The sequence below is a fragment of the Pleurodeles waltl genome, chromosome 4_2 (assembly GCF_031143425.1).
Source record: "Pleurodeles waltl isolate 20211129_DDA chromosome 4_2, aPleWal1.hap1.20221129, whole genome shotgun sequence".
Taxonomy (NCBI): Eukaryota; Metazoa; Chordata; class Amphibia; order Caudata; family Salamandridae; genus Pleurodeles; species Pleurodeles waltl.
The window spans coordinates 31,164,283-31,182,749 of NC_090443.1; the positions used below are offsets into that span (position 1 = coordinate 31,164,283).

General features: G+C 46.9%; 1 protein-coding gene across 3 annotated transcripts in view; it reads left to right on the forward strand.

Annotated features, from left to right (window-relative positions):
* PRKAG1 (protein kinase AMP-activated non-catalytic subunit gamma 1) overlaps nucleotides 1–18,467 on the forward strand; it is a 242,857-nt gene that overhangs the window by 186,561 nt on the left and 37,829 nt on the right. For all 3 annotated transcript variants that reach the window (XM_069230492.1, XM_069230491.1, XM_069230490.1), the window contains exon 10: nucleotides 10,715–10,752. In XM_069230492.1, the coding sequence (XP_069086593.1) occupies nucleotides 10,715–10,752 (38 nt within the window). The remainder of the gene's footprint in view (nucleotides 1–10,714; nucleotides 10,753–18,467) is intronic.

The following is an 18,467-nucleotide window of genomic DNA, read 5'->3' on the forward strand; positions in this document are numbered from 1 at the left end:
ATGTTCCTCTTTCACCATCCACATACACATTAAGATGTTGTCCACTGGATTTTTGGGTTGACTTCCAGGGCCATGCCCTTTGATGCCACCTGCCTCTTAAGTAATAGGCTGATTCGATGCTTCAAAAAAGGACGGGCCACAGTGCAATCATTGGGCCATGGGCCCTGGTTCACCAGTTCCACCAATAAGTTTACAGATTTGAGGTTTATTCCTTGTTCAGGCTCCTTCGGAGATGGCAAGCCTCTTATCTGTCCAAGTTCTTTTGGCAGCACAGAAGGTGCAGTTGTTCAACAGGATGTACAGGTCAGCAGCAGGAGAAATTTGAATTCTTTTGATATTCCCTCAGAAATTGCTGACATCATTCTGTCAGCTAGTCACCCATCTACTAAATCAGTCAATTCAGTGAATTGGTCTTGTTTTGCTACTTTGTTTGCAGGAGTAGATGTTAACCCGCGAAGGTGTGTTTATCTGATGTGCTGTGTTTGCATTGCCTCTTGCCAGGGCAAAGCTTTTCCATGTAGGAAGCTGTCCTGGTGTGTGGTAAGCATCTATGGTGTTATCACCTTATACCAGGTCCAGGTATCCCCTATTAGTGAAGTGTTGGCAGTGTCTATGAAGCCAGGGATCTCTAGCGATAGCTGTGGATGAGCAGCCAAGGCTTATCTAGAAGACATGCAAAGCTTATGCAATAACACTAGTCACACAGCACTATCACACATGAAAAAGCCACACAGTGTTACAAAAATAAATGTACTTTATTATGGTAACACAAATACTAGAATGCTAACAGGCAGTCCCCCCAACTGGAGGTAAGTAAAAACACTAAACATATACACAATAACAATCAGTAAGGGGCATGAAAACAATAAACATTGGCAAAAGTATTAGAAAATACTGTATGCTTAGAGGAGGGCAAAACCATATACTAAAAATGCAATGCGAGGTACAGTTCCCCCAACCAAGGATGTGGAATTATTAGATGGGAGCTGGAGGAACTAGGAACCCCAAGAGGTGAGTACCAGAGTGACCCTCAGCGACCAGGAGAGCAGAGGTAAGTACCTGGTTTTCCCCAAAACCAGCAGGAGGACTTAGAAAAAGAATTGTGCAAGACCCAGACCAGACTGGAAGAACCCAAAGGTGGATTCTGGCAGATGAGGAGCTTGCAGAGGAAGGGACAGAGTCCATTTCGTGATGGAGTGTCCGGTCGTGGCAGGAGCAACTACCCACCCTTCTGTGGATGCAGGTCCAGGTCGACGGGGGAAGAAAAAGACCTTCTGTGCAGCGCAGGAGATGAAGAGGAGTCCCTGAATTGATGCAGATGGTGTCCCACATCGGCTGTCGGGTTGCAGTTGGTCAGTGGTGCAGGAAAACAGCCATCAAGCTTTGGCAAATGCAGAAGAAGAAAAAGAAGTGTCATTCGATTGCTCATCGAATCTGAGGACCCACCCAAGAGGGAGCCACCCAAGAGGGAGACCCTAAATAGCTGAGGAAGGGGTATGGGTCACCTAGCAAGGTGACCACCTATCAGGAGGGGGATGTGACGTCATCTGCCCGACCTGGCCACTCATATGCTCCCAGGGGCCTCTGTCCATCTTGGATTCAAGTTGGCAGAACCAAGTGGCCACCTGAAGGAGCTCTGGGCATCACCCCTGGGGTGGTGATGGACAGGGGAGTGGTCACCCTCCTTTTCTTTGTCCTGTTTCGTGCCAGAGCAGTGACCGAGGGCCCCTGGACTGATGGAAAACGGTTAATGCAAGGAGTGCACCAAATGTGCCCTTCAAAGCATGCCGGTGGCTTAGGGAGGCTATCTCCCAAGCCATGTAACACCTATTTCTAAGGGGAGAGGGTGTTGCCTCCCTCTCCCACAGGAAATCCTTTGTTCTGCCTTTCCTTGCCTGAGCTGGTCAAGCAGCAGGAGGGAGGAAACTTGTAGCTGCAACGTGGCTGCCCAGAAAACGCCAGAAGATTGGTAGGAGCAATACTGAGGGTCCTCAAAAGTGCAATGGGATCATGCAACCAATACTGGCAACGGAATTGGGGTATGATTCTGACATGTTTGATGCCAGACATGCCCAGGTTCGGAGTTACCATTATGTAGCTGGACACAGGTAAGTGACCTCTGTCCAGTACACGATTAAAATGGCTTCCCCGCACTTACAAAGTCCAGTGCAATGGAACCGGAGTTCGTAGGGGCACCACCTGCTCATGCAGGGTTGGCCTCACACACAGATTCCTGCACCCTGCCCTCTTGGCTAGGAGGGCCTTCTATAGGGGTGACTTACAGTGACCTGGTGCAGTGACCTGTGGTGAAATGGTTCATGCATCATTTCACGCAGTCTGCAATGGCACGCCTGCAGACACATTTTGCATGGGCTCCCATGGGTGTAACAATACATGCTGCAGCCCATGGGGAACCCCTGGTGCCTCAATGCCCTGGGTACCTAAGTACCATATACTAGGGACTTATATGGGGGCACCAGTATGCGTTAGGTGTGGTGTACAAAGTCATAAGCAACCAAATTTAGCGGGAGAATGCACAATCACTGGGGTCCTGGCTAGAAGGATCCCAGTGAAAAAGTCCAAGCATACCGATAAGAGGCAAAAAGTGGGGGTAACCATGCCAAAAAGAGCATATTTTCCTACATCCTGTAGACACAATTAAAGCTTATTCATCGATCTCATTGATCTTTCTTTGATCAAGTGGGACAGTTTATTCCTCAGACCTGCTTGCCACCTGAGAGGTGTACTGCTTTGGTATTGATTCGAGAGAGGAGGAATCTGCAGGTATAAGTAGCCATTATTAGGATTCGTTTCTTACATGCAACTCCAGTTCTCTCGCAGGGAAGTTTCCATTACAGTCACAAGCACTGAATAGTCCTGCCCACGTGCGGGGACCCTGGAGCACTTTTTCACAATGTCTTTTTCATTCCATATGTGTGCTTTTCTTCTGGAAGGCCTGCAGAGTCACTTGAGAGAAAAATATTATGCAGCCTATAAGAACAGGCTACAATGGCCCAGTTCTCCATCTTGTACTTAAAAAGGGAGGCAGGAGATTATGTATGTATATCATTTCATGATGTTTTGGTAAAACAGCATAAATGTGTTTCACAAACCCTTTTTTGGTAGAGTGGAGAGATGACGTAATGTAGGGCAGCGTAGCCCCATGGGTTTGCTATTATGATTTAAAATAGAGGCTGTGCCTTTAAGAACCCAGAGACCACCAATATCCCATCATGCGGAGCAGGTGAAAGTTGCTTCATTTCATGTTTTTGTTAGGTGACTTGTGTGTGATATATCAGTCTACTGGTGAACTCTGTCCACTCCTCCGGGGAAGGATTGCTTCTGACTAAAATGTAAATTTCCATTTATAGTCATAAGCACTGAAAAGAGTAGCAAGCCCGTTCCTACATAAGGCAGTGGAGAGGTCAGGGAAAGTAACTTTGTTAAATTTTAAGCAAATAGATTTGTGAGGATGACTTGTCCTACTTGAGCGTCTGCTCTTGCACCAAAATCCAGGAAGCAATTTTTTGTAAATGTATGGACGGAATTCCAAGTGGCTGCTTTGCAAATATCTGGGATAGGGATATTTCTCAATAAAGCAGTATTAGCTGCTTTATCTCTAGTAGAGTGTGCATTACGCTTATCTGATAGTGTCTTGTTAGCCTTTTGAAAGCACAGCAGGATGCAGGAAACTATCCATCGGGAGGTGAACTGTTTGGAAGTGGCCAAGCCCATGCGGACCAGACCATAGTTAATAAACAATTGGCTTGCTCTGTGAATGTCTTGTGTCCTGTCTGGGTAGAATTTCAAAACTCTCCTCATATCCAGGCAATGAAGAGATCATTCAGCTGGAGTAGAGGGTCTAAAAGAATGTTGGTAAAGATATGGTCTGGTTAACATGAAAGTCGGAAATAACCTTAGGGAGGAATTTCAGGTGAGTTCTCATAACCACTTCGCTGACCCTGTAAGCTTATGGTATTGCTACAAGGAAAGCTGTCTTACATGAGAGGTATTGCAGGGAGGCTTTGTGAATAGGCTTGAAGGGATCCTGCATAAGAGGAGAAGGAACAATTTTAAGCTCAGAGGGAGGTGAAGGACGTCTGATGGGAGACAAAAACCTTTTTCAGACCTTCTAGAAAGTTAGTGATGACTGGGATTTTGAAAAAAGAGGTTTGTGAAGGACATTTTCTGTAGGCAGCAAGGGCTACCAGGTGAACCTGTATAGAAGAGAATTGCAAGCCAGATTTTGCCAGATGGAGTAAGTATGGCAGAATGACATCTTCCTGGCAAGTTGTGGGGGGCAAATTCTTGGGGGAACACCAAGTGCAAATTTCTTCCACCTGCAGAGATATGGGGAACGGGTTGAATGCCGCTTAGTCTCCTTGAGCACGTCCATGCAGTACTCTGGCAGATTCAAGGGTCCGTATTGCACTAGCTCAGGAGTAATGCTGCTGAATTTAAAGGAGCTAGATAGGGGTGTCCTTTCTGGTCGCCGAACTTCGTTAGCAGGTCTGTCCTGCATGGCAACTTGAGATGTGGACGGATGGACCGGTGAAGCAGGTCCCTGAACCACCATTGATGTGGCCAGTCTGGAGCTATTGGGATCATCTTGCCTCTCATGTGGGACAGGTTGATGAGGACTGATGGAATCAGGAGAATTGGTGGAAAAGCGTAAAGAAATTTGCCGGACGAGTTGATCCATAGCGCATTCTCCAGCATCCCTGGTTGGTAGTACCTCCAGGTTTCTTGCAGAATCCTGCTGGGGGAGTCTACCTGTGCATTTTGTTCACCTAGAAGGTGAGTTGCTCTAATTGTTGTCTCCCTGGCTGTGAGCCATTTCCCGATTTCCTGGGCCTCGTCCCTCCCTGCTTGTTGAGGTAGTACATGGTGGCCGTATTGTCCATCTGAACAAGCAGGGAGTTGGACCTGAACGATGGGTGAAACACTTTTAGTTCTAAATGGACTGTAAGTAGCTGCAGGAGGGTTGATATGGTATGTCGACTCTCTCTGACCATTTGCCCTGGTGATGGTCCATGTGAGCCTCCCAATCTAGCAGTGAGTCTTCTGTTACTATTGTTTGAGGAGAAACTTCCTGATGAAAAGGCATCCCTCGAAGCAGGTTCCCTGGGGAGCACCACCTTTTCAGGGACAGCTTTGCATGAGGAGACAGTACTATCCTGTCCTCCCAATTGCCTGGCAGCTGGTCCCACTGTTCCTCGAGATATTACTGCATGGGTTGCATGTGGAGATGAACATTCTGTGTGAGGAAGATTCAGGATGCCATTGACCTGAGAAGAGAAGATATTTTTCTCATTGTTGGAAGGCAAGCTGTCATGAGAGAGTAACACTTCCGAAGGATTGATAAACGTCTCTCCTCCGAAGGGCACACTCTTGCCTGTATTATATCAGTGGAAGCTCCCATATAATGTAAGGTTTGAACTGGGACAGATGTTGACTTGAAGAGGTTGAAATTAAGACCTAATCTTTGGAGGAGACTGCAAGTCCAGTTGTAGTGAAGCTGAGCTTCCTGAGATGTTGAGCCTTGATCAGCCAATCATCTAGGTAGCAATAGATGAACATTTTGTGCTTCCTCAGATGGGCAGCCACCACTCCCATGCACTTTGAGAATGTTCTGGGTGCTCACTTGAGACCAAATGGAAGAACTTTGTACTGGTATTGGTTTTTTTCCTACTACAAACCTCAAGATCTTCCAATGCTTTCTGGTAATTGGAATATGAACGTATGCGTCTTGAAGGTCGATAGAACAGAGTCAATCTCCTGGTGTAATTCGGGATAAATTTGGCATAATGACAGCATCTGGAACTTTTCTCGCCGAATCCACTTGTTGACTGATTTGAGGCTGCAAATGGGTCTGAAATCGTTCTTGTCTTTCTTATTCACCAAAACTACCTGAAATAAATTCCTGCCCCTTGGTGGTGACGACCAGGTTGCACTGCTTGTTTCTTTAAGAGGATGATGACTTCCGACCGACCGTAACAGCAGAAGTTGAAAACTGGACGGTTTCGGAGGGATGGACGGTGGAGGACTGGTGAACCTGAAACAATAACCATTTTGTACAATATTCAGAACCCAGTTATCTTTTGTTATTTTTTGCCACTCTGTCAAATAAGATGTACATCCCCCCACATGAGTGGGTAACAGAAGAAGGGGAAGTAACGACTCAGGGTTTGGACATGGATCGTTGCTTTCCTCCTTGAGCAGTCTGTTGGGTGGATCTACCCCTGGTCTGCTTTCTTTGGTACTGGTGGCAAGGACGTTGTTGCTGTTGTTGTCTGCCACTTTGTTGGGATCCCCACTGAGGGGTTTGAACCATCTGAGTATAGTACCGTTGTTGGTAAGGATGGAAAGATCTTCTTTGTTGGGATCCCCACTGAATGGTTTGAACCCTCTGAGTATAGTACCGTCATTGGTAAGGATGGAAAGATCTTTGTTGTTCTCTAGATCTTTCCAAGCCAACTTCTTTCAGTGTTGTTCTCTAGATCTTTCCAAGCCAACTTCTTTCAGTGTTTCCATTTCTGTCTTCATCCTTGCCATTTCGTCATCTGTGTGGCTTCCGAATAAAGTGGTACCAGAGAATGGGAGATTTAATATCCTCTGTTGGGACTCTGGCTAGAGTGAGGTAAGGTGAAGCCAAGAATGTCTCCATAGAGCGATCCCGTGGCATTATTTATGTGCTGCAAGTAGTGAGGAATCGGCAGCGGGACTAATGACTACGGTGGAAACAAGTATTCCCCCATTGAAGATTTCTTGGAAGTTTTCCTGTTTGTTTTGTGGGAGATGGTCCATACATTTTTGTATAGAGTCCCATAAAGCCTTTCATATCTGCCTAAAAGGGCTGTGGCACTCGCCGCTTCACTGTGGTTGCTGCTGTGCTGCAAACTTTCTGACCCATTGAGTCCATCCTCAGACTTTCCTTATCAGGAGGAACCGTGGAGTGGGAGTAGTGGCATGATGTTTCTTTGCTGCCACTACAATGACAGAGTCCGGTGATGGGTCAGTTTGTAGAAAGGCGCGATCTTGCTCTGGAGGGCAGTATTTTTTCTGTAGCCTGGATGTAACTGGCTTGACCAAGCCTGGTGCAAGCAATAGGTCCATAGCTGGTTCTAATAGGCCTGTCACTAATGGTAACAAAGGCCTTGATGCTGACCTATGTTGTAGCGTCTCAACTATTACTGAAGTTAGCGGTGTTGGAGTCGACCTAGTGATATTAAGTTTTGCAGCTCCCCTCACCAAGACTTCCTGAAGCGTGGTGATGTGATCCACAGGTGATATAGGTGGAGGTGGGGAGTCTGACAGTGTTGGTGAGTAATGTCCGGGAGTGGAGGATGATGTGTCAAAGGTGTGTCTGGAATGAGAAATTCTCTAATGCTGGCAATGACGTGAGTGCCTAGGTGATGGAGATGAGCGTCTTGGGCTGTTGTGATGGTGTCTAGAATGATAGCATGATCTAGAGCGAGTTGTGGAACTTGGTGGAACAACTGGTGGTGGAGGAGGAGACGGTGGTGGAGGCAGGGGTTGAGGTGGAGGCGGAGGAGGATGAGGAGATGGTGCTGGCGATGGAGAGCCAGATGCAGCTCTTGAAGGGGAATATGTTCTTGCGTACTCTGAATCCGGAGAGGTGTAGATGCACCTCCTCTTTCTTCTTGCCTGTAGCCTTGAGGAGGTTACAAAGCTCCTCGACGTTGACCTTTCTCTATGCCTCAATGTCAACTGGCTTGTGGATGGTGATAGATGTCGACGTTGGTATGGACCTCGACATCCTATGGAGTCTTGATGGCAATCTAGACCTCGATGGCGAGCGTCATGGTGGTGTCGTACTCCTAGACAGCAGTAAAGGTCTGTGAGTCGACTGTGACGCCCTCGATGTCGACACCCCGTGCCTTGATGGTGACTGGCAGAGTTTCCTTGACAGAGAACCATGGGTGGACGGTGAACAAGTAGGAGCTGTACCTCTCCTCGATGTCATTGTTGTCAACGTTGATTGGGACCTATGCCGTTTTCCACTGTTTTCTTTCTGAGACGCTTTCCAGAGACAGATTATAAAGCCATGGTAGAGGTCTGACCCGCTTCTCACTCTGAGGTCCCACCTTCAGACTATGTCTGTTGTTTTCTTCTTTCTTCTGTTCTTTGGAGTCAGATTTTTTTTGCTGTCCTTCAGGGCGCATTTTGAAAAGGTTCTGCAGTGTTGACAAGAAGCAGGAATATGGTTCTCAGGCAGACAGAGAATACATGCCTTTGCGAGGGTCTGTCTTTGCCTTCTTCTTCCCACAAGTTACACATTTATCAAAGAGGGAGGCCATTTTCTAAGAAGAGACCTTTAATTCCTGCCAGAAAAAGCTTGGTAAAGGACAAAGACATAGAGTAAAACTGTTGTCACCAATTCAGTAGAGAATTTTGAAGAAAAAAGCCAAACTTGTGCCAAGCTCAATGCTCCAGGGTCCTGTTGGCAGGAGCCAGAAAAAAAAACTGAAGCAACTGCCACCTCCTTAGCATATTGGGATACTGGTGGTCTCTGGGTTCTTAAAGGCACAGCCTCTGTTTTAAATCATATAATGGCAGCCTATGGGTCTACACAGCCCTATGTTACTTTATCTGTCTACTCTACCAAAAAAAGAGTTTGTGAAAGACACTTATGCTGTTTTACCAAAACATGAAATTATATACATATATAATCTCCTCGCCCCTTTTTTAAATACAGGATTGGCCATTGTAGCCTGTTCCTTTAGACTGCATAATATTTCTCTCTGTTAAGTGACACTGCAGTGACTCTGCAGCCTTCCCGAAGAAAGGTGAACATCTGCACTTAAGAAGATATATTGTGAAAAAGTGGTCCCTGCACATGGGTGGGAATATTCAGTGCTTATGGCTATAAATGGAAATCACCTACGAGAGAAGTACAAGTTACTTACCTTTGGTAACTATTATTATTGTGGATGCTATGTAACTGCTGATTCCTTACTGCCCTCCAGCCTTCTCAGTCTGAAGAATCGTTATGCTTTTTTTTGTGTTCAATCCCAGTCTTTGTGCCTCCACTGCACGTTCTGTCACTCTTGTCAGCTTCATCTCCACCTCGAAGGGTGTGGAAAAAAAAATGGGGGACTGACCTTGGCACACTATGTAGTTCTGTGTCGCATGTCCAGGCAGAACCCGGAAACATAATGCCACCTAGTGGCACAGAAGAGCTGTTAAAGTTTCTGGATCGTATTTGGCACCTGAGGGAATACAAGAGATGAGGAATCTGCTGATAGATGGAGTATTCACCACAAAGATACTTACCAAAGCCAGGTCACTTGTTTGTCATTCTCCCTTACAAGATGAGAGGGGTAGAGTAACAACCATGCTGTGAGCTCAAAAGCTGCTCTCACATCTAAAGAATTATTTTCTAAAGCTTATGTACACAGGTTACCAACTTTCCTGCCTCCCTTGTGCAGCTTTAAAGAGACGCTTTTTTAGTTAGGTATTTTAACATTATATAGCATAACCTAAGCTGTAGTGTATACTATAAGAGTTTATACCTGTGAGAAGTTGAACCCTGATCTCTGGTTTAATTAGATTTATACTTGGTATTTCTTAATTCTTGATTACAACTCTTTTCCAATGGCTTCATCCTCCCGAGTGCGCATGCATTTTTGGGGTTCTTACCAAGATATTTAATTGGTTTCCTTTCTGTGAACATATCACTGTTTATGGATATTAATGAAGATCCCTTGAGAGAGATGATAGTTATTAACCTATAATACTACTTAATTAAAGTCCTAAATGATCCCCCCCTGGTGGGGACATAGGAATGAAATTAGACTTATCCAGGTCTAATTTCATGACCTTTCATATCAACTCCTGTTACTGACACTGTTATGCTTCTGGAAGGAAAATGTTCAAGGGCAGCCTTAAATTGATGGTGTGTTTTTGCCTTGCAAAGGCTAGATACCTGTGAAACGTTGCCATTTAATTTTTCTCTTTTACATAGAAACATGCATTCGTTTTTGGAGTGAACATGTTGTCTGATTCTTGCAGCGATCCTGGTTCTGTAAATAGTTTTTATTTACATTTGTTCTTTGAAAAAGCGGAAAGAAACAGGAACAATATTGAAAGTGAATGTCACCTTCCTTAGAGTGGTAGTTTGTATGACTTTATTGGGAAAATTTGTTTTAAAGATGGTTTGGGATCCCGCACATTGGTGGAGCTAGTCACTATTTTACTTTAATGAATATACTTCCTATAGAGAACCAGTGTTTCAAGTAACTATCTTCTTAACCTTATGCTTACCCAAACCATACATTAACCAAAGCCTTAACTCTAAAATTTTAATCCACTCTAATTCTAATCTTTTGAACTACCCTAGAGTGCTGCAAGTGTCAATAAATTTAAAAAACTTTCCAATATTTAGTATGTTTCTTCATGACTACACAAAATAATTAATCACTTTTTTCATTTTATGTTCTTCATAATTACTTCATTTTCATATAATACGGGCCTAATTCTCTTCTGGGGTAGATTGGTGATTTGCCTGGGAGGAGTGTAGGTCCTGACCGGAGAGTCTGAGGCCCTGTTGGATTGACTGTGTGCCTGCATAGTAAACTAGGGTACTATGGTACTGTTAAGGTTAGCCATGATTCTGCCTCATTCTTTTATGGCTCCTTTCTTGACTGAGTTTATTTCTCATATTTCTGATTTCTGTCTGTCTTCCTATCAGGTCACGTGGTTGACATATATTCCAAGTTTGATGTCATTGTAAGTAACCCACCAATATTTTGCCATTTTGTACGTTTTATATAATACTTTGTGTCTAGCTACATTTATTGATCTAAACCCAGCTAAATCTGAATGTTTTCTAACACCAACCCTCCTTAAAAACGATATAATGGAGGAGATGAGTGAAGGGGTTGTGGTCATGGAGAGGTGTGGGATAGTGGGATGATGTTTAGAATCTTCAAATAACGCATTCCCAGTTCAAGGCACTTATATTTTCACCAAGTTTATACCATATTAAAATAGATCTTTATGTTAAGATTCTAAACCTGGCACATAACTAAGTCACTTCCCCAAGGCCCCTTTTTGTGTCCAACTGATATGGGGAAGCTGTGTCACTGAATTTGTATTGGTAATTTCAGAATACATATTCAGTTCATTGCTTTGCATTTTGAGATGAAGGGAAAATGTAATTTCACAAAGGTTTTCTTGCTAACCAAACTGCAGTTATCCTTAGTAATGTAGTGTGTGTGTGTATATGTATAGGTAGACATTCACTGAGGGAAAAAAAAGGTTAAAGGGACATTACAGTTAGTTGAAAATGTCAGTTAAAATCTAACATTTTAAAGTAACAATGCCACTGAAATTCATTAGTTACCTAAAGTAACTAGCTTGTTCCCTCACCAAGCACAGTAATATCAGTGATATAATTTTGGGTGTCATTAAGGATGTTATGAATGCAGATAAGTGAACATGTTATGAGTGATGTAACATGGGGAGGGTTCAAGCAGTGCATGGCAAGGGTATGAGTTACAGGTTCAATGGCATGAGTTACAGGTTCAATGGCATGTGTGGGTGTAGATACACATGCTCTGCATACTCCTGCCATCTAGTGTTGGGACCGGAGTGTTGGCAAGTTGCTTTTCTTTGAACAAGCATTTTCGAGTCACGGAATGGAGTGACTCCTCCTCCTCGGTGATACTCTGCATGATCATCAACTCCTTTGTTAGATTGTTTTCTCACTACCTCGGGTTTGGACATGTGCGTTTTCACTACATCTTTCGACTCGCTCTGAAATCTTTCTTTTTGTCTTCTCTTTATCAGCGTATTATTTCTCGATCGCTCATTTCTGTCTTTGAATTTGTTTCCACTCGTCGGTCGGGTCACTGACTGCTTGCCCTCCGGGGTGTCCTCGCATATTTTGGGCCTACCCCACCATGCGGCACCGACCATTATGCTAAGCTGATGGGAAGGATGCCATTTCGTTTCTGTCCTTGGTGCCACGCAGAATTTCCTCACACCGACCAACATCTGGTGAGTAACTTGCGCTTCTCCCCTGCTCACCAGGAAGCTACCTGCAATACTTGCAAATCCTTCCAGTCGAAGAAGAACCGACGAGCTCTTCGGTTGGAGATGGCGCACAAGACTCAGGAAGACACCCCGGACATCTTTGGGGAGGAACTTGACCAGGAGGAGCCGGAATGAGAGGAGGCCTTCTCAATCCAGGACTCCAACATACAGTCATATCGAAAACCACGAAGTAACATCCATGCAACCCGCGAGTACCTTGGCCCTTCCTGACCCTAAGACTATTAAAAAGCTGTTTGCATAGGTCGCCGGACCACCACTGACATCAGGCCATGGCCGAAAAACAGTTTTGCCTGCCTGCCCTCCGACTCGTCTCCCAAAATAACGAAGACAAAAACACCAGCTTCAACCTCTGGCCCCTTGTCCAAGACATCGTTGCCATCTCAGTTCCAACTTGAGGTCTGAGTACTTTGGCTCCAAGCCGACCACCTCTGCTTTGGTGCTGATGAAACTGCACTGACCAAAAAGTTTGGTGCTGAAAACCAGAGAACCAGGAACATCAGAGAAGAAAGACTCCAGTCAGTCTTCAGCTACACTTTTGCCTGTGGAACCCATTTTGGAGATGATGTATGCTCGTCATCACCACCTCCATATCCAGGATGGTACAGGACGCATTATTGCTTCTCCCCTGTACGTTTCAAGAGGAAATTGTCTTTCCAAGAGGCACTTCTCCACCTCCAAAGAAGACTACCAAGGAAAAAGCTACCAGCACAACTCCCAAGCCTTCTTCACATCCTCCTCCTGATTCACCTTCTCCACCTCCTCCACCCCTTTCTTCTCCTCCACCTTCCCTCTCCTCCTCATTCGTCTTCCTCACCTACTGCAGGAGATTTTACACTTCAGGGATCCTTTTTATATACTGAGGAATATTTGGGTGGGACACAGCAGGACCCTGATCCATGGAACACATATGACCTTGCTGCATATTGAGCAGGGACCCAGGTTTGTACCACACCGCCCCTCACCACCAGAGGATAGTACATCCTACCAGCAGGTAGTGGCATGGGCAACTGCTTTCCACAATGTAGAGCTGCACAGGGACCCCATCAAACATAACTTCCTGTTTGATACCCTTACATCTACCCATAGGGATATCCAGTTTCTCCCTATGATCCCTGGCATGCTTTGTCACCCCTAGAGTAGATAAATATAAGCCTGCTCCCTAAGATCCGGTACACATTAGGTCACAGGTCTCTCCAGACTCAGTAGTAGCCACCACTGGATGAAAACGTGCCAGTAGCCAGGCCACAGGGGACTCTCCTCCGCCTGACAAGGAGAGTAAGAAGTTAGAGCTGCCGGCAAAAAGTTGGCTGCACAGCTGCTAACCATTGGCATATCTCCAGTTCACAGTCCTGTAGATGCTGCCGGCAAAAGAGTGGCTGCACAGGCAGCTAACCATTGGCGTATCGCCAATTCACAGGCCTTACTAGATAGATGTGACCAGGCTCACTGGGATGAAATGGAGGAGCTTCTCCAGTTTCTCCCAAAAGAGCACCGCAAAAGAGGGCAGCAAATTGTTGCTGAGTGGCAAACCATAACTAATAACTCCCTAAGCCGTGCCCTAGACGCCAGAGATACAGCTGCATGCAGCATTAGTACCACTGCCTTGATAAGAAAGCATGCATGTGTTTGCGCTGGTTTCAAACCAGAGGGTCCTGCAAGCAATACTTTACATGCCCTTTGATAAGGAGCATCTTCTAGGCCATCAAGTGGATTCCACGCTTGAGAAGCTGCAAAAAGACACAGACACACACCCTTCAGAGATGGTTACAGATCCACATCCTCAGAGGCATCTACCTCCCAACCCAGAGAGCCTTCGCTCTGCTATTCTAGAGGTTTCTTTAGGGGGTCTTACATAGGCAATAACAACAATGGTAGAGGTAAGAGCACTGCCTCTCGAGCCTCTACCTCCACTGGAAAGCCATAACTATCTCTGTCTTCACCCTGCCCACACCTGTCAGGGGACGGCTTCAGAATTTTCATCCAACGTGGGTCAACATTACACAGACCAATGGGTCCTTTCCATTATCCAACATGGTTATTGTCTGGAGCTCATTACCACTCCTCCAAACGTTGCCCCTCGCTCTCACAGACTGTCTCACGAGAACCTTGCCCTTCTTAAGCAAGAAGTTCAATCCCTTCTTCTCAAAAGGGCCATCGAGACTGTTCCCTCAAATCAAATCATTAACATTTATAAAGCGCGCTACTCACCCGTGCGGGTCTCAAGGCGCTAGGGGGAAGGGGTTACTGCTGCTCGAAGAGCCAGGTCTTGAGGAGTCTCCTGAATATGGAGTGGTCCTGGGTGGTCCTGAGGATGGTGGGGAGGGTGTTCCAAGTCTTGGCCGCCAGGTAGGAGAAGGACCTCCCACCCGCTGTGGAGCGGCGGATGCGGGGGACGGCGGCGAGAGCGAGGCTGGTGGAGCAGAGAAGACGGGTGGGGGCGTAGAAGCTGAGGCGGTGGTTGAGGTATTCTGGTCCCTTGTTGTGGAGGGCTTTGTGTGCGTGGGTGAGAAGTCGGAAGGTGATCCTTTTGCTGACGGGAAGCCAGTGCAGGTGTCTTAGGTGGGCGGAGATGTGGCTGTTGCGGGGTATGTCGAGGATGAGGCGGGCGGAGGCGTTTTGAATTCGTTGCAGACGTTTCTGGAGTTTTGCAGTGGTCCCAGCATAAAGGGTGTTGCTGTAGTCCAGGCGGCTAGTGATGAGGGCGTGGGTCACGGTCTTTCTGGTGTCGGCGGGGATCCAGCGAAAGATCTTACGGAGCATGCAGAGGGTGAGGAAGCAGGAGGAGGACACGGCGTTGACTTGTTTGGTCATGGTGAGGAGAGGGTCCAAGATGAAGCCGAGGTTGCGAGCGTGGTCTGAGGGGGTCAGTGCGGTGCCAAGGGCCGTGGGCCACCAGGAGTCGTCCCAGGCGGTCGGGGTGTTGCCGAGGATGAGGACTTCCGTTTTGTCTGAGTTCAGTTTCAGACGGCTGAGTCTCATCCAATCTGCGACGTCCTTCATACCATCTTGCAGGTTGGTCTTTGCGCTGGTGGGGTCCTTGGTGAGGGAGAGTATAAGTTGAGTGTCGTCGGCGTAGGAGGTGATGATGATGCTGTGCTTGCGTACGATGTCGGCGAGGGGTCTCATGTAGACATTGAAGAGTGTCCCTTCCCTTACAACACCAGGGATCAGGAGTTGTAGGAGGCTGGCCCGGTGTGTGATGGACACCTATGGTGTTACACCTTATACTGGGTCAATGCAACCCTTATTAGATAGTGTTACAGTATCTAGGTAGCCAGGCTCCCCAATGGTAGCTGTGGTGAGCAGCTAGACTTATCTGGGTGGAGTGTGAATAACTTGCAATATCACAGTAGTCATACAGTAACGTATCATACATGAAAGGGACCACACAGTGTTGCAAAAATAAAGGTACTTTATTACAGGAACACCAAACTAGATTACTATAGGCAAACCCCCCTTCTGAAGGTAAGCACACATAAAATATACACAGGTAAGCATTAGGAAAAAGCAAAAAATAGCAAGGTCCCTACATAGGGGGGCCAAACCATATACTAAAATAGTGGAATGTGAGAAAGGGTTCCCCACCAGAGGATATGGAGTAGTTAGCCGAGGGCTGGGAGAGAGTGGAACCCCAAGAGTTAAGTATCTAGAAGACCCCCAGTGACCAGGAGAGCAGAAGTAAGTTACCTGGTCGTTCCATATGCTAACAAGGAGACTAGTAAATGGAATATTGCAAGAACAGGGCCAGGCCGGTAGAACCCAACAGTGGATTCCAGATGAAAAAGACCTGCAAATGAAGGGGACAGAGTCCAGTCCACTCAGGAATGTCTGGGTGGGGCAGGAGGCAATGCCCATCCTTCTGTGGGTGAAGATTCGGGTTGACGGTGGTGGATGAAGTCCAGCTGCGGAGTCCAGGCCCTGCAGATGGAGTACCTGACGTCACCTAGGAGCTATCCCTTGGCAGTTGCTGGATTCCAGACAGGTCAGTGGTCAGGAGGACCACTGATAAGCACAAGCACCAGCAAATGCAACTGGAGCTGTTGGAGATTTGCAGAGCTGAAGAGGACAAGCAAGGTTCTAGGGACTCGACCCCTGGAGGGGAGCCCAGACTGGCCCTAAGAAGACAAGAAAGCCAGCAGAAGCAGTGAGAGCCCCCACAAGCAACCCACTGGCAGCAGGCACAGTAAGTCGCAGTGTGGCCCAGGCAGCACACCTGAAGAGGAGTCCAACATCACTGGAGCAGCAGGGAGGAGACTGCTCTTGCAGAGATAGTGTTGGTGGCCAGGGCTACTTGTAGCCTGAAGATCCCTTGGAGCAGGAGTCAACAAGCCTTGGTTTCTGGAACAATTGTGGTGCACAGGGATTCTGTCCTGGAGGAAGGGGCACAGGCTCACCGTCTCCCAAGTTGGACAGAAGGCAGAGAGGACCCAGAGGACCCCTCAGATCCACCACCTGTGTTGTAGAATCTTCACAGGTCCCGTGGACAGCAGATCCCAGCAACCTGACGTCGTTGCCTTAGGTGCCTACAGATGCAGAGGAGTGACTCCTTCACTCCAAGGGTGATTACTTCATGCTTCTTTGGGGCAGCTGAAGTCTTGCCGACCACAGAGGATGCACAGTCATAGAAATGTTGCAAGTTGCTGCCAAAAGCTGCACAAACAATGTTGTAAGGAGAGGTCGTCTCAGTGTTGCAGTCTTGTTTGGTTCCTGTGAAGTCCAGCAGCGGTTTTAGTGGTCAGGAGCAGAAGAGGCAGTTGCAGAAGAGTCCTAGTGGAGTCTTGCACGCCCAATCTGGGGACCCACTTGCTAGTGAGTCCCTAAATAAAAAGAGTCTTGGTCACTTTGCAAGGTGACCACGTATCAGATGGGGGGGGGGGTCACTGATGTCATCTGCTTTACTTGACCAGTCAGATGCTCCCTGGGGCCTCTGCCCATCTTGTTGTCAAGATAGAAGAATCAAATAGCCACCTCCAAAAGCTCTGGGCACCACCCCTGGGGTGGTGATGGACAGGGGAGTGGTCACTTCCCCTACCTTTGTCTAGTATCGCGTCAGAGCAGTGAACAAGGGTTCCCTGAAAAGGTGAAAACCGGATTAAGCAAGAAGGGCACCAAATGTGCCCTTCAAAGCAAGCTGTTGACATGGGGAGGCTACCCCTCCCCAGCCTTGTAACACCTATTTCCAAGGGAGAGGAGGTTGCACCCCCCCTTCCACATGAAATCCTTTGTTCTGCCTTCCCCTGCTTGTGCTGGTCAAGCAGCAGGAGGGCAGAATCCTGTCTGAGGGGCTGCAGCAGGGTGGCTGCTCGCAGACCATGGAAAGCTGGTAGGAGCAATACTGGAGTGTCGTCCAATGAGCCCCCAGAGTCCATGGAATCATGCCCCCAATACTGACATCAGTATTGGGGTATGATTCCGACATGTTTGATACCAAACATGTCTAGATTCAGAGTTACCATTATGTAACTGGACCATAGGTAGTGACCTTTGGCCAGTGTATAGCTACAATAGCTTCCTCACACTTACGAAGTCCAGGGAAATTGGGACTGGAGTTCGTAGGGGCACCTCTGCTGCTGCAGGGGTGCCCACACACACAGGGATCTGCAACCTGCCCTTAGGGCTGGAAGGGCCTGCCATAGGGGTGACTTACAGTGACCTGGTGTAGTGACCAGCAGTAAAAGGGTGCATGCACCTTTTCACGCAGGCTGCAAATGGCAGGCCTGCAGACACAGCTTGCATGGGATCCTATTGGTGGCATAATACATGCTGCAGCCCATGGGGACCCCTGGTGTACCAATACCCTGGGTACTTGTAGTGCTTTCCTCTTATTTAGTTTCTAAGCACTAACATAACACAACAGAAATGCACTTCTGAGGTCAAAGAAGACTTTTATTGTTGTTATATGAATGACAAATTAGTAGCTTTCAAGTCCGCGTTAATCAAACAAAATATATCAGTTTGCAATATACACAGCAGGTTATATTTATAAGATATTGAATGCAAAGCAAAACAAATACTTCACCGTGTAGGAACTATTTACAGCTACATCTTTCTAAGGTCTGCAAGCTGATGACCCCTGTCAGCCGCGAGAAAGAGTGTCATCTACCCACACGGGATGCTGGCAGCTGGCGCCAAGCTCCAGCACGAGGTCCGGCAGATTCGAATCTGACCCTCTGCAGCCTGTTACATTCGTTACAAAGGTGTGCCCCCTCCTCTCAGACCTGGGAAACTGAGCAAGCCTTTTGGAGACTGGCCAGGTCTCCAAGACTACTCCTGTTCCCAAGCTCAAGGGAAGAGAAACGACGCCCATGTACTCTCTCTTATCAGGTCTAGTCTACTGTGAGAGCAAAACATCTTGGTTCTCTGGTGCAAAAACACAGCTTGGAAAA